Source organism: Melospiza melodia, chromosome 18, assembly GCF_035770615.1.
Source record: "Melospiza melodia melodia isolate bMelMel2 chromosome 18, bMelMel2.pri, whole genome shotgun sequence".
Taxonomy (NCBI): Eukaryota; Metazoa; Chordata; class Aves; order Passeriformes; family Passerellidae; genus Melospiza; species Melospiza melodia.
In genome coordinates, this window is record NC_086211.1 from 5,809,901 (window position 1) to 5,825,603 (window position 15,703).

At 42.2% G+C, this 15,703-nt stretch overlaps 1 protein-coding gene across 17 annotated transcripts in view; it reads left to right on the plus strand.

Moving 5' to 3' along the window:
- The window catches only part of PDGFA (platelet derived growth factor subunit A), an 86,496-nt gene that overhangs the window by 20,680 nt on the left and 50,113 nt on the right, over nt 1–15,703 (plus strand). For 2 of the 17 annotated variants that reach the window (XR_010030011.1, XM_063171832.1), the window contains 2 exons: nt 5,174–5,347; nt 13,910–15,176. Coding sequence is in view for 8 of the 17 variants with exons in the window: in XM_063171832.1 (XP_063027902.1) it covers nt 5,174–5,307 (134 nt within the window). In the remaining 9 variants the exon portion in view is untranslated. The other 15 variants (XR_010030012.1, XM_063171833.1, XR_010030013.1 and 12 more) reach the window with 8 other exon arrangements.

Genomic DNA, 15,703 nt, shown 5'->3' on the forward strand with positions numbered 1-15,703 from the left:
TTCATTTATACCTATGTATCATTTCTAAAGAATGCTAAACTTGATATCCTGTTTCAGATTAACAGGTATTTATTGGGAGTAGTATGATAGAAGCAAAGATTTTCTAAAATTCAACTTTAAAAGTGAGCATGTAAACTCAATCAAAACAGCATTTAGAACTTCTTGTCCCAGGTTAGTGACTCTTCATGCAGAACAGTTTTTTTTTTTAAGTCCTCTACTTCAAGGACAGGACCTTTGATTCTAATCATAGAGTTATTGTATCTTTTTTCTCTCCTGCAGATGTAAGGTGAAAATAAGCTAGAAAAAAAACTTCTCTCTGGGACATGGATGTACATGGTTTGTTACATTCCTGAACCTACTATGTATGGTGCTTATTGACTGTATACTTTATTTGTTCTCCTTTGTGAAAAAAACTGGCTCAAAAGAACACTTAATGAGAACAAAGAGACAATGTACATTTGTTTAATGTGACATCAAAGCAAGTATTGTAGCACTCTGTGAAACAATAGGAAGCTTCCCTGTCCAAAAAAGAAAAAAAAGCGAAAGAAAGAAAAACAGAAAAGAAAAAAAGACAGTTGAATGAATGGAGGATACCAAAAGAACTAAAAAACATGACAAAAATCTAAGTGAATAGTGGATTTCTGTCAGAGCAGTCAACGGTGCTTTACGTCAAGAAATGTGCCTGCGTTCTTGATGAAGATGGATGGACACTGGTGGACTTCAGGCACAAAAAAAGCAGGAATGTATGAAATGATCAAATGCCACGCAAACACTATAGAACAATACATCCTTGCTTGGTGGTGTTTTAAAAGTCTATACAAAAAAACCTTCTGGGGAGCCTTAAGTGGATTTTTTTTTTACACCATAAAGTGATTATTAAGTTTTCTTTTTACTCTTTGCCTAGCTTTTTATTATCTCTTGGACTACATTTGCCAATAACACATATAAAAGACTGGTATAACAATAAGCAGAACACAAAACATTATGGTATTTCTCCTAGTGGGATGCAAACTAATGAGATGTATTAAAATAAAAATGGTATACCTATGCATAATTTTCTAGACGTTTCTTGGTTTATGTTCCCCAACCTCCCCCGTAATTTAAAGCATTACATAAAAGAAAAAGAATAAAAAGAGAAAAAAAAGAGAGATGTGCGTAAACAAATCATAGGATATCCATGCAAAAATCCTTTTTTTTTCTTTAAGACTTATGCCAGTTGCCTACTAGTGATATTGTGTTAGCAATTGTCATTCTTATCAGTATACAGATACTTTTATTTCACATGTTGGAGCTGTGTGAAATGTACAAATTCTTGTATCTGCATTGTATAATGTCATGGTGGCATGGGAACTACCTTGCTGCAAATATTTGAACAAAACCTAAAATTCTTTATTTTTGGTAAAATGTTATGCTTTATGTGTATTCAACAGAAATATGTGTTTTTGTAAAGGTGAAGTTTGTATTTTTATCTAAAAATTAACAGTTTTATATACTTGAGAAAGCCTGCTATGTTTTCTTGAACCAAAAAAAAAAAAAAAAAAGAAGAAAAAAAGAAAAAAAAGCATTTTGTGGTCATATTTTTGTAGTAGAATAGCCCAAATAACATCAAAATCTATTTTAACTATAGCAGGGCAGATAAAATACTCTGGCACCAGCTCCTTTATTTTCAAAGTGCCAAAGGATTAAATGTTCAGTTCCCCACAGATTGCAGTGGGAGCCACATGGATAAATCCTTCTGTACTGCTTTGGAAATTTAGGGCTGTGCCAGATATGACATGGCTACTCACTTGGCCAAAATCACTGCCCCACCCCAGTAGTTTGGATTATGTACCCTTTGTTTTATTTGGATTATTACATTGGATATGTAAAATGAACTACTGGATTCTTTTATTTGTGAAACATCTACAAAGAGATGAAAGAGTTTTCTTAGTTTGGAACAACAAAAAAGTTTGTCTTGAAGACAGTGTTTCCACTCAAATATATTCAAATGTGAATGAACTGCAGAACCTTCAAACAACAAAAGAGAGAGAGATTTTTAACCTTTCCATTTCTCTAAATATAGTTCAAACATTCCCCTCCTGTTCCTGTAGCTATGTCCAAATTCAACCAAACAAAGCAATGTTAGCTAACAGGCATTATTGGCTTCAGATGCTAATGCAGAGATAGTTAGTCACCGTTCTATTTTGTGATCATTTTCCCAGTGTATTTGTTGAGCACCAAAACTGGAAATACATTTAACTAAGATTGTCTGTGCTTGTTTTCCACTAAGTGTACTGTTCACGATGTTATGCACATGAATGTATGTGTCTGCGTTTAAAAAAGTGTATAAAATGTAATTTATATATTTATGTTTCAGTGGGATGCCAATAATGTTGCTCCGTTCCTTTTTTTTTTTTTTTTTTGTCTAAAAGATATCTAATGAAAGAAAAAAAACCAAACATATATCCATTAAAATCATGTAGATGAAAAGCATTATGTGACCCACTCAGACACTGTGCAGGTGTGAAAGGATGTCAAAGTCACTTAAGTGGAATAGTTTGCAAAACAACTCTTGGAAAGAGTCCTGTGGTTAGACTTGCATGAGAAGGTTGTGTTTGGGTTTGTGGGCCAGCTCTTTGGGAGTGACTCCCTTGGGTATCCTGGAGCTCTGATTTACATCACGAGGGAGTCTGGCCTTGTAGCAAAGCCTTGAAAACAAAGCAAACCAAGAGGTTTTGTTGGTGCCAGCAAATAAACATGTTATGCCAAATTCAGCACACCAGGAGAGAGTGAAGACTGAATGGGGACTTTTCCAATAGCCGTTCGTTTGAGACTTGTAGTCTTGAGTTAATTTTGTTACAAGGAATGAAACGCACGTGAGTCTTTGTTGTCAAGCACAGTGTTCATACAGCATGCGGCAGAAAACACAAAATTCTCAGGGCTATGTTCTCAGCTACTATAAATTGGCAAATGTTTCTGACTTCAGATGGCCCCAAGCTAATTTACATCAGATGAGGATGCAGTCCATGGCTGTTAACTTGTGAGGAGTAGTGTCACGACACGAGCATCACTTCCTGTAGTCCAGCTGAGCTCTCACCCACCAGCCTGGGGGCTGTGGCGGGTTGTGGGATTAGTCCTCCTTCCAAATGGCAGATACAACCAGAAGGAACAGTGACACTAAAGGTTGTGACACGGGAGTCGTTAATTCAAAGTTAAGTTGGACATTTCAAGGGCCATATCCTCAGCTGGTGTAAATCACCATGGCTCCCTTGCCTGCAATGGAGCTGTACCAGCTTACACCACTTGAGGGGCTGGTCCCTCATTCTTGCTCATCCCTTCCGCTCCTCGGTCCCGCAGGGATCTCAGATTGTTGTGTATGGTTAATGTAATCCTGTGTTCTCTAATACTTAAGCACAATAAGTGAATATAAGAATGAGTGTCAGACTTAACTTTGAATGTCCAAGCTCTGAAATGGTTTGTTTCACCATTGTGGCTGTAAATTAAACAGTTCTCTGTGCATTCGTGAATGCCGTGTCATATCTTCTTCTGCTGTCTGCTAGAGGTGGACTCCCTCTGGACTTCTCATGTGCTGCATTTGGAGTGTTGCAGGGAAAGGTGTGAGCAGTTGGAGCCACAAGATATCTGATGCACAGCTCTGTGATTTGTGGGGTGGGGGGTGAGTAGGGGGCTTAATGGAGCCAAGGGTGGTGGTTGTCAAAAGTTGCACTTCCATGCAATGCTTTAACACCTTGTTGGTTTTGTCCTTCCACATTGTAGGCAGCAGTTTGGGGATGAAATGTTCTTCTGTTTTACGTTCTGCACTCATTTCCTCTGTCCAGGGATCCAAACTTCTTGGTCTGATTATGTCTTTTTCTGAGGTCTTGCCAGATCAGAAAGGACATTCAGAGAGGACTGCCCAAACCCAATCTCAGCATTACAATATGGTGCATGGTCACTGATTCTTTAGTCAGTTCATTACACTTAATTCGGTGCTTCGTCTTTCCAGACCTGTCCTTCAGTTGATTTTGTTGAGTGAAACCAGGGACTGTGTGCCAGTTTGCTTTCCTTTTCTCCTGTCCTCTGTCCTGCCTGGCATCTGCTTTGTTAAGCAGTGCATGGTGACTGCAGGCAGTTGGTGCTCTCCCAGGTTCCCAGGTAGCTCCAGCACTTTGGCTTTAGGCTTTTTACTCTTACTTGAAACAGCATCTTCCAATGGGCTTCAACATTCCACTTGCCTGTCCTCCTTAGGTCCATATTGCCTTTCTGTGGGCTGTTTTCCAGCCATTCTCTGACTTTTCCATCCCTCTTGTTTCTGTCTGAGGAAGGGAAATGATTTTCCCTTCCTAAGATGTGTCTCATGTCTGTTTTCTCTCCTCCTGCCTGACATACCAGCCTTTGATCTGGTAGACTCCAAATCAGTTGGTTTATCTGGGCATGTGCCCTGAGATCCTCTCTCCCAGACCCACAGGCCCATAACTGACTCCTGACATGAAAGGCAAATGCTTTAGAGAAAAAGATTCATCTTTGCATTTGGAAAAAATACTACTGAAGACTCTTTGCTAAAGCTCTGTCCAATTCCAGCAGCAGTGTGATGCTGGAATATTGGCATTGAGGCTGTTCCAGACATCTGACACTTTGACTAGGATCAGCGGCCCCGTTTATGTTTTAATTTGAATGTTTCAGACTTTATTTTGAAGTTTCAAAACTACCTCAGATTTGCATGCTCATATTTTACTGTAAAGCGAAGGAAATCATGTTTGTAGGCCCCTCTCATGGCTTTGAAAATGTTCTGGGTAGTTATCTGACCCTTACTTGGGCTGGAAATCATGGTTGCTCTAAAACAGACATCATGTAGTAGTTTTGAATGAAGTAATTTCCTTGGTAATTTCTAATACACAGTTTGTGCTGCTAGCAGATCTCAGAGTCAGGTCAGCTCATACGAATCCCATTTAAATTTCCTTTAATTCCAGGTACAAAGCCTATCAGTGTTGCATTCCTCAAAAATGAACCTATGTTTTGTGTTTATTACTCAATTTAATTACTGTCTGTGTTCCCACATTTTATTAGCAAGGCATTATTCCATGTCTGAGCTTTTCTGTGCTGCTCTTTGCTGTAGCATCTCTGTGGCACAGCCTTGAGCTGGTTTGTATCCCTATGTCCTCTGAAATAAAGAACTATTGTTATCCCATTTTAGGCGAGGCCGAGGCATGGAGAAAAGCCTGTGCAAGGTCATACAGCAAGGCTGTGGCAGAACCAGGGAGAGGACTCAGATCTGAGTGCTCATCCAGTGCCCTAAATCACACGACCATCTTCCCTTTCCAAGAATGAATCCTTGCACCCTTAGAGCTAAATACTGAAAAGATTGAGGGTAAGTCATTTTGCCTAATTACTGTGCATTGGATACATGATCAAAAGCCACTGCCATATTGTCAGAGAATGTAGTGATTGATGAAAATCCATCTTTCTGCCCATGCAATTATGCAGCCTTTTATCCTATCATGAGCCAGTCATTTCCTGCTTCTCTTAGGAATCAGCCTTTCATGACTTACAGTCAAAATTATGCACATAGAACAAGATTTAGATTTTATGGGAATTTACAAAAATTCAGTAGACAATTTTCATTCTCTTTCAGTTCAGTGTCATTACTTCCTTTTATGGTGTGGGTAACTTTTCCATGGGGAACTGTTTTTATCATGGGCTCAATCTGAATTTTTTTTCCCAGGCCCTAACATGGAAAAACACTTTAAGAGATGCCTGTGTTTGCTCATCTTCAAACTGGTGCCTGAGCATGCTCCTAGGTTTGGACAAACATCTCATTGACCTGAGGCAAATGGAGCAGAGTTGATGCTTTATTTTTTAATTAGTGTGTGCCTTCCTGACACAGGATCCCAGTTGTGGGCTGGGGGTCTTTGTGCTCTCAGAGCATTGAAGTATTTCGTAAGCAACCTCAAAGATGAAGTAACAAAACTTGTATATACAACTAGGAAAACAGCTGGGATGTGCCACTCCTGCTCCCATGGAGGTTGCCATTTTGAATTACATATTTGTTATTTTTAGGGAAAATATTTTCTTAGCATGGGTGGATTCAGGACTGCAGTTGCTAATGCCAGTGAGCCCATTTCAGATGATCTTTTTGGGTACCTCAGGATATAGTTTGAAAACTCACAAGTTGTGCTGATAACAGACAAATTTTGAGAAATTTTTGAGAGCAAATTTCATGTGAAATCTGGCAACTTTTGGTTTCAAAAAAAAGAATTAGAAAGGTAGAATAAACAAGACCAAAGGCTCGATCAATCTTTTTTTTCAGTTGTGGCATGCCACCTGTCCTTTTAGTCATTCTAATTACTTGCTGCATCAGGCTAAAGTATGTGCTGAAGTAGCTCAGAATCACTGCAACATGTGAAAAGTTAGGACTGGTTCTTGTTGAACTGCTGCCTATTGCCACAGCATATGACTGTGAGGTGGGGCCCACAATCACAGTTGTAAATCAAAGAACAAGTCATAGGTTAGGTTCTGTTTTCCTTAGATATTGTCTCTAAGTTTGTTTTCTGTATGCTGGTCTCGAGTGACGTTTGGTGAGCTTTCCAGTTAGGTGGAAAGTCATGAGTACCTCTTTCCCAGCCTGAAGGTAAGAAAGTGCTAACTCTTAGTCTAGCTCGTCATCAATGGATGAAATTCTGGGAGCATCCTGGTGATAGAATTTCTGCCACTTGAAGATTTAATCTCACATTTTTCCAGGGTTACTTCTTCCTGTAGAGAGGAATCAGATAATTTATTTGTTTGACTTACTAGCAGGCCACCAAATCTGACTTGGTTTGAGTTTTGAGCAGCTCAAGAATTTCTGTTTGGACTGATACTTGTGTATGCCAGATGTCTCCCAAGTTCTTAGATAAAATATACAAAAAAGGCTCACTTGAGTGCTTCAACAGAAAAGAAGTTCACATGTGAAGGCTGGAGTAGTCCCTGAAACCAGTAAATAAGGAGGCCAAGTTTGTGACAAGTGTTACACACTCATCTTCAGATCAGACTTAGTGTTTGGGCCTCTATGTACTATCTTTGATCTTGGTAATGAAGGAAACTGGGTTTACTGTCCAGCTTTGAATTCAAAGTAGCTGTTAAATCAAGTGTGCAAAAAGCAGAAGTACACAGAGATGCAGTCAAGCCTACAGGGCTTGAAATCCCCAGGGATTTTGAAAACATCTTAATTCTTGAAAGCAATCACAAATAAGTAGGAGAAAAGCATTTTAAACACTTCTGAAAATCCCACCCTGGTTTATTTGGCAGGTGAAAAAAGGATCCAGAAGAGATACTACTTATAAGGATCATTCAGTGACAAAGTATGTGTTCGCAGAGAAGGCTCATGCTTAAATCTTTCAGCAGTTAATTATCATCTTTACAGACCATAATACTAGAATACTTCACTTATCAATGCATCAGGGCTTGGATGAACTTTGAGACGCATGAAAACAAGACACTCCTTAGGCCTGTGGTAGCTCTGTGCTCTGGTAACTGATCAACCAATTACATAATTGGTCAGGTCTCTGCCTTGCAGGAGCAGATACAACTCCATTGACTTCTCTGGATTTGACACTTACCTGAGAACTGACCCGAAACTCTTGCCACGAAGCAGATAATGGTTTCATATTTTGCTGTTTAGTGTTGTTGTAAAAATAGACTCATTTCCTGGAGCAGTTAGAACAAGAAAATAGGGAAAAGCAATTTCCCACAGAGACTCATCCACGCTGGAATTCAGCGAGGACCCCGGATGTGAACATGTGCTGATAGAAAACATAAAACAGCAACTTTGTTTAGGGAAGCCTCTGACCTGTCAAAAATGCAGAGCATTTCTTACCAGACTTTTCCTTGGCAATTAGTGGGTAGAATTACTCATAGAAATTGTTTTGTTTGCTTACAAGGGGAGAAGTAAGACATAAATTCAAGATAGCCCCTCTGACCACAAGAAAGACTCTGTTCACAGAGGGCCTGTGGGTAAAGTGCTGTGTGGCCTCAGCTCCCTTTGGGGATGAACTCAAACTTTTAGACCTCAGTGAAGTATGAAGGACCCCTCCAGACTTGTTGGATATCCCTAGCTGGAATTTTTTCATCAGTCTAAGAGACTTGGGCATCCACTTTTAATTCATTTTTACGTAACTTTCATGAAACACTTGTTGGCTTCAGAACATCTCTGTCTTTGTTCTGAAGAGAGACTAATTTGACCCAATGATGTTATTGTGACTTCTGCCTTCCATGTGCAGGCAACAGCACTCAAACCTTGGTTTTCAGACATTTCAGATGCGGAGCCCCTTCACTTCAGCCATGCTTCACCTTTGCTTAGCACTTTGGCTTTACATGCATTTTCTGTGTAAAGGTGGTGCTGGTTTAATCTGAAAACCAGGGAAGTTTCAAAAGGCCAGATTTCACCTCTGGGCCTTGCTCAGCTGCTGGTGGAGTCTGTGTGGGGCCAGAGGAGGAGGGAGAGAGGGAGAAGAGATGCTCCAGCACTTCCAGTGTGGGTGAGGCCTGAGGGCTCACCCCGCAGACATTTCTTGGCCCAAACTCACCCACTGTAAAGCATTCTGCTCAGAGGTCTCCTTGAAGCCAGAAAGCTCCTCAGAAACCTATCCAAGGTTTTTCCACAGCAAAAGTGACAGAAACATTTATCCCACAGAGTGGTTTCTCCAACAGGCCGCACAGGAGTCGGACAGGTTGATGCTCAGCTGCTGTACTTCACTGATTGCCCCAAATACTGCCTTTAAATCAAAGTTTAGTTGCTCTGGGATATGTTTCTTGTAGAAGTGCTTCAGAAGAGCTTTACTAGCTTGTACCCATTTGTTGTGATGAGCCTCTGGCTCATCCAGAGTGGTTGGGCCATGCCTGCTTAGCTAAAGGGTTTTGGGACCTTGCAGCTGGGGTTAGGGAGTGCAAATGTTTCCCATTAGCTCCCTGCATACCCTAAGTTGTGATTCATCAAGGGAGACAGTGCAGAGCTGAACTTGAGGCCTGTGAAATGTTTCTTTGAAGTTACTTGTGCTTAAAGTTAGGCATGATCTGAGTTGGCTTGCTGAGCTGAGGCCTGAAGGAGCACATTGTGCTAACACAGTGCAGTTTAGTCTTTTCCTCTTAAGCATTGTCCAGAGAGATGTGAGTTTCAGAAGGGTCTGAAACCTTTCAATAAACCATTCCATAGTAATGAGGGAGAGCTTTATTCCGTGGTTTTCTACCAGTCAGCTCAGGTATACTGGAGAGCCCAGAGCTAAGCTTGCCCTCTCTGGGCCTTCCCCTTCCTTAGTTTCTTCAGAATGTTTCTTTTCAAAGGCAAGTGGGAAAAAAAAATCCTAAAATGGGACCTAAAAAAGGTGGGGAATTAAGCAGATCATATCATCTTGATTCCTTTATCTCACTTAATTAAAGAGAAGTTTGCCAATAGTGATCTTGTATTTCCTAAAACAAGCATATATGAAGAACACTTTGAGGAACTTCAAAAGAATTTTCAGGCTAGATCAGGAAAAGATAAAAACAGAAGTGGAAACTTCTAATACACTTTATATTTCAGTACTTACAGGAAGTACATTGTTGCATAGGATACTAATGAATTCTGCAGGAGGAGGTTTCCAAAAGAAAAATGAAATGGCACCTTCTCTATCTTAGAGAAAAGGTCTGAGGGCTTTTGCAGTTATGACAGATATGCAGTGGATATGTATGGTCATATCACCTGGAGAGAGTCTATCTCTGGCAAAAAGCGATTTGGAGTTTCAAGTGTGTACACTATTGAATTTCTGTGGCAACTTCCTGGTCTAGCTGTGAAAAGTGATAAAGGGAATGGTAAAAGTCTATCTTGCTTTCAGTTGCCCTGTTCTACACCCCAGAGGACAGAAATGCTGCCCTGTGTGCAGCTGGGTGCAGGAAGCTTGGCAGGAACACGCTGGAGTGGCTAAGGATGAACACATAAAGTTGGTGCTGATGTTCCCAACCAGGTAGTGAGGCCAGAAAAGTGAAAATAGCAGCATGGATACTCCAATACACCAGTGACACTTGTCTGGAAAAATTATTACTTGACAGAGTCTTAATTAACTCAAGTGAAGAAGTAATTCTAAAATCCCAGTTTTGGAATCCCAGAGAGTTAATGCTCTCAGAAAAGATGTGATACAGGATTGCTTCACATTTGTAAAACACACAGAAGTCACAGGTTAACAGTTTTGTACTGTTTGAAGAGTTCTCTGGTGTCAGCAGAGTCCTCTGTGGTGCCTTGAGAGTGGAGGGTTTGTGCCCCAGGCTCAGCTCAAGTGTTTAAGCCCAAGTATGAACATATTTTAGGCAGCAAGGCATTTCCATCAGGACTGAAGTACATGGACATTTTTTTCTTGTCTTCAGGCAAGACATTTAAAGATGGGTTTAGTTGTTCTTTGTATCTTCAGGGCCCCAGATCCTTCTTAGCCTATGGTCACTGGAAGGCTCTCTGACTGAAAACCCAGAGGCCTTTGCCCTTGTAAAAGTTTCTACTCTTGCTTGGAAGTGAGATTTGGACTCCTGAGTTACAAAGATGCTTTAGCAATTGTTTTATCTGTCTTTCTGCTTCTTTATAAATCAACCTGCTTGGTCTGAACTGAATGTTTAAATAATAAACAGCTAAAAGACTCTCTGATGGCTTCTTTCTGAGTGTTTCCCTTAGGGAGCCCTTGGGATCACATGGCATCTGCCCTGACCTTAAGAACCTGCTTTCTGGAGGCTTTTTTACAATGCTAACAAACCTCACATTTTAACTAGCTGTTAAATAAGCCAGTCAGTGGTAACTATTCAGGACAGGGATTAGGAGAGTATTCTTGCTGGCATACAAGATGGCTCTGTCCATGTGCTGGCCAGGGATGAAGGGCTGGAAAACTGTGTGGTGGAAGAGACTATTAATGTGATTTTCCACAACTTTCCTTGCAGCTGCATTTTTGAGAGGAGAGAGAGAAAGAGAGATGGCTAGGCTTGCAGTAACATGTTGTGCCATCATAAATGCTACAGCCACCATCTGTTTCCAGCCCACGACTTGAAAGAAAACTGAGCAGTAATCTCATAATTCACATGAGTGTTTTACACTTGTGAACCCTTCCCAACCTTTGTCTAATAATGAGGGGAGTGCATGGTGCTAAGTTTTGTATTTTTCCTGTACGTATTAGTGTTTATTTGTATGTCTTCTCCTGTTTTGTTGTTTTGTGGGGTTTAAAAAAAAAAAAAATCACTGGGAGGAAAATCAGACCAGTTCCACAGTCAAAAGAAACATAATAAAGGCAAAATCCCAATTCCATTGATCCTGCTGGCAAAATTCTCCAGGAAGAGGTGCATTTAACATTCCTCAGAGTGTCTGTCTTAGTTACTTGTTGATGAAAAGAAAGAGAGACATTAGCCAGGGAAGAGGCAGGTTGCTGAACTGCCCTTTCCCTGCAGAACCAGAGCTGCTACAAGAGCTGGACATGTGCATTTTAAACTGAACCATCAGGCAGGATGGTGATGGAAGGTTGGATTTTAATGAAAACAGATTCTTCTGCTAATCTTTGCTTGGGGCTGGCCCTGGGCAGGATTAAGGATCCCACCTGCTGTGCCAAAGACACGCTCAGGTTGGGGCTGCTGGTGGGTGGGAAGAACACAAACATCTGAGAGTGGCTCTGCTGAGCAATCCCAGTCTGTCGTGGTGCAGTGCCCTCAGGGAAGCCAAAGAGTTGAGATGATTTAGTTGATGGAAATACTGCTCCCCTCCAGACTGCAAAGCTGGAGCATCATTAAGGATTTCTTTCTGGCTGCTCTTCGAAACCAAGGGCTGCTCTGTCTCTGGGCTTCCTCTCACCTTGGACCCTATTTGCACACCTCCTCCTACCACAGCTGAATGAACTCCTGCTCTCCTCTGGCCTTAGGAACAATGGCTTTCATCATCTCTACCAGACTGCAGAGCAGTTCAAGGATGAAAGGGCTTCTCATTTCATATATCCCACTGCTGCTAGAGCTATAAATCATCGATGGACTGAATTTATAGCCAACTGCTACTGCAAGCAAGTGAAATTTATTTTGTGTTGTCATATGTATGGTCAAACTGTCCAAGAAGTTGCCAAACAAAGAACTGGGCTGCTGCTGAGCAACCCATTCAATCTATTCTCATTTTATTTAAAAATAATAAATAACTGTCAATCAAAGGAACTTATTTTGACATGTGCTACCTGCTGGGTGATCTGCAGTATCTCCAGGATGTGTCTGTAAGTGGAAGATAGCTGCTAGCTGTTGCCAGGTCCAGCAGATATGACATGAAGTTCCACCAAGAAAAGGTTTGTGGGCTCAAAAGGATTGGGGACAGATTAAGGGCCACCTCCTTTTTTAACATGAAAAATTTAAAATTTTGCTCCCCTGAGAGTGTTTGGTCAGGTAGTCCAGGGGTCACAGTGACTTCTGCTTGAATCGGTGACAAATCTCCACTGACCTGTACAGAGCAGGGGCCCTTCTTCTGTCTCCCAGTTTGCAGACAGGTGGATTGCTGGTGGCTCTCTGGGGTCTGGAAATGTGGTCTGTGCCTATTTTGGTGCCTTTTGATGGCGATGAGCTAAAAATGAGAGAGTAGAAACTCTTCAAGCTGCTGGGGTCTGAATCACATATTTCTGTACGATTTACTTAGAGAGCCAACAAGCCTGGGAGGTTATTTTTGTGTTTTACCCAGGCTCATTAATTAGCTGGGGGGTGTTGGGAGCTGTCATATTGAGCAGCCTTTCCCTGCTCACTCCTGTTGTCCTGCTGGATTCAATCCCTGCAGCCTCCCACCCCACTGTCTGTAGTTTCTGGCCACATCTGGAGTGTCTCCCTGCACACGTGCTGGTAGGAGCCTCCTCCCTGCTGGCACACACGTCATGGCTTTTGGGGTCTGTGGAGTCACAGTCATCCTTCCCAACATTTGTTTTTCCATGAGGGGGAAAGAGAGAAGGGCTACGGGAAGGGCAGTGGCAGGGAAGGCCTTTGACACGAAATTCCCAGGAACAGGATTTGCACATTTTATGACCGTTCAGATGGAAATGCAATGGAGCTGAATTATTCCTCCTTAATCCTGCTTTCTCACTTTCCTCCCAGCAGCCTCTTCCCCTGCAGTTTAGGTAATACAGAAGCTTATAAACAAATCCCACCGCGTGAAAAATAGCAAAAGGGAGGGGGGGGGGAAGGGACCTGGGTTAGGGCTGTGATGGATAGACAGGTGGAAGGCAGGCACCAGAAGGGAGGATGAATGGTAAAAGCCTTTGATGGAAACACTAAAGAGCTATTGAAAATCCAAGGGGTGGGGGGAGGGAGGAGAAAGAATAGCAGGAGGAGGGAAAGCAAGGGAGTCGTGCCCCCGTCCCCCCGCCCTCTTTCTCAGGATGTTGAAAGTATTTGTCCTTCGTTACAAAATGATTGAACTGCCGCCAGGCCAGGCCACCCTTCCAGCCATTGCACTGGGAAACTGGCACTTCTGAAAGCCTCGTCGCCTCTCAAATTTTATAGCTTTCCCTTTTTGTGGGAGTTTTTGTGTTGTGCTGTTTGCAGGATTGTTTTCAGATTTGCCGCGTATCAAAGAGAACTATGTTTTGTTTTTGTTGCTCTGACAAACACAGAATCCAGGTAATGAAAAGAAATATTAAAAAAATAAAGGCACATTTTTATCAGAAAATACAGCTGTCTGCCTTTTATTGAGTCAGAATTTCATGCATTTGGTATTCATGGTGTGAATTTGATTTACTTCTAGTGCTTTTTGAAGGAGAAATTTCATCCTACAAATAGAACTTCTGCTTTACTTATGTCTCTGTGTGCACAAAAGTGGTGCCTGTTCTTCAGAGTCAGAGTAATGAGGATGACCCTGTTGTATCATAATTAAAATGGATTTTGCATCACGTACATGCAGACAACAGTGGGAAAAAATAATCTTTCCCCTTTTCAGAATGGTTCCTGAAGCTCTGCCATGTCTTTGACCTGCAGGATCTACAGATGGAAAGAGCTGTTGAAGATCTGAGTACGAGACTGTTCCTGCTGCCAGAGGCTGTATTTGTACCATGTATTTATATGTGTATGTATTTATATAAGCCTGATGCTCGGAACGGACTGGAGCCGTGTGCGTTCTTAATTAGATTTGGAGGTCTGTAGATGCAGCATCCACCCAGATTCTTGTTAATCAAGGGAGGACCCAGGGCTCTGAAGTCTGCCCAGTGCCACTCACATGTCAGAGAGGTCAAGGAGCTGGTGGTGCCCTGGCCAGGGGGTGACCAGGGCTGGTGCCTGCTCTGTGTGTGGGGTGAGTGCTTGTCTTGCTGTCCCATCATCTGCATCACCCTCACTGCAGCCCCAAGGGCACTTCTCTGAGCACACAGGGCAGACAGGCAGCTGTCTGTTGCCTCCAGGATTAGATCCTGGGATTAGGTCTCTGATGGGCCATGCCATATAATTAAAATAGTCCTGGAGGAGCAGAGAGGCAATGTGCCATCCATATATAGCTGAATACCAGGGGGCTGTGCTTGCTCACAGACCCACTGCAGCTGAAAGTAAATCTCTCCACTAACATTAATTTACAACAGCAATTTCCACGCAAACATCTCCAGTGCCTGGTTATATTCATGAGTTTGCAGTGCCCTGAGAGGTAACACTGCCTTTGCCCCCAATTCCAAAAGAGCAGCAAGGGTAAGTAGTTGGCTCAAGGTTAGGTGGGAGTCACTGGGGATGGTGCTCCACACTCCTGCCTTCAAAGGAATTTGCTGTGGTGACCAAAGCAAACAGCCCCTGCTGTTACCACGCTGGACTGTGGCGTGTCACTCGCACTTTGTATCTGAGATGCTGTGTCTGGGTAGGTATCACTGTCCTTGTGAAACCAACTTTTACTTCTGGAGCGTGGGTGAACGCTTGTCGTCGTGCCAGGATGACACAAAGTCTAGAAATTATGATGGCAATTCAGGTCATGGGATAAAGGGGGAAAAATGCTGTCTCAGAAGTGTCCCCGTCTGGTGTCACTGCTGGTGATTATTTAAGATGCAGGACATGACTGTGGCAAAGATCAGGTTGTAGCTGATATGAATCATGCCTTGAAATAACACTTTCCTTCTTACATTGTGAAAATTACAGCAGTATGGGAAGTGAGGGAAAATGGGATTTCCCTGGAGGTTAAAGATTTTCCTTTAATCAGCTTTCATAATGTTAATTAAACTTTTGGAACAATGGCTGAGTCCTGGGATCCGCCCGCTCTTGCATAACTATCTCACAATGCTGATTTCACTTTCATGTTTATTTGCCAGCACGATTCCAAGTGAGAGCTGAGCAAGATCTCCACACCAAGGAGCTCCTTGGGGGTTTGGGAGAACTCACCTCCCTCTGTTACCTCTCCTGGGGAGAGAAGGCTCCAGCTCTCCCCTCCCAAGGAGGAGCAGCCTAGAGGGATCAAAGCACTTTGTCTGTCATCATCACCCCATCTGCAAATGGGGCTAATAAAAACTTACTGGTATTTTGAGGCTGGTGCATATAAATATATACCCACCCATATGGAGAAAAGGGTGTGTTTATAGAGATCAGTACATGGATACATCTATTCCGGGTAGGTAAGATGGATTACAGCGCCACTTGTTCCCTGAATTTTTCACTCTTTCTGTAGCATAGTTGCTATGTGCCCATGGGAGCCATGGTCCCTGCTCCTTTCAGCAATGGGCTTAATATAACCTGGTCTCACATCACACACACAGAAAATTTGGGG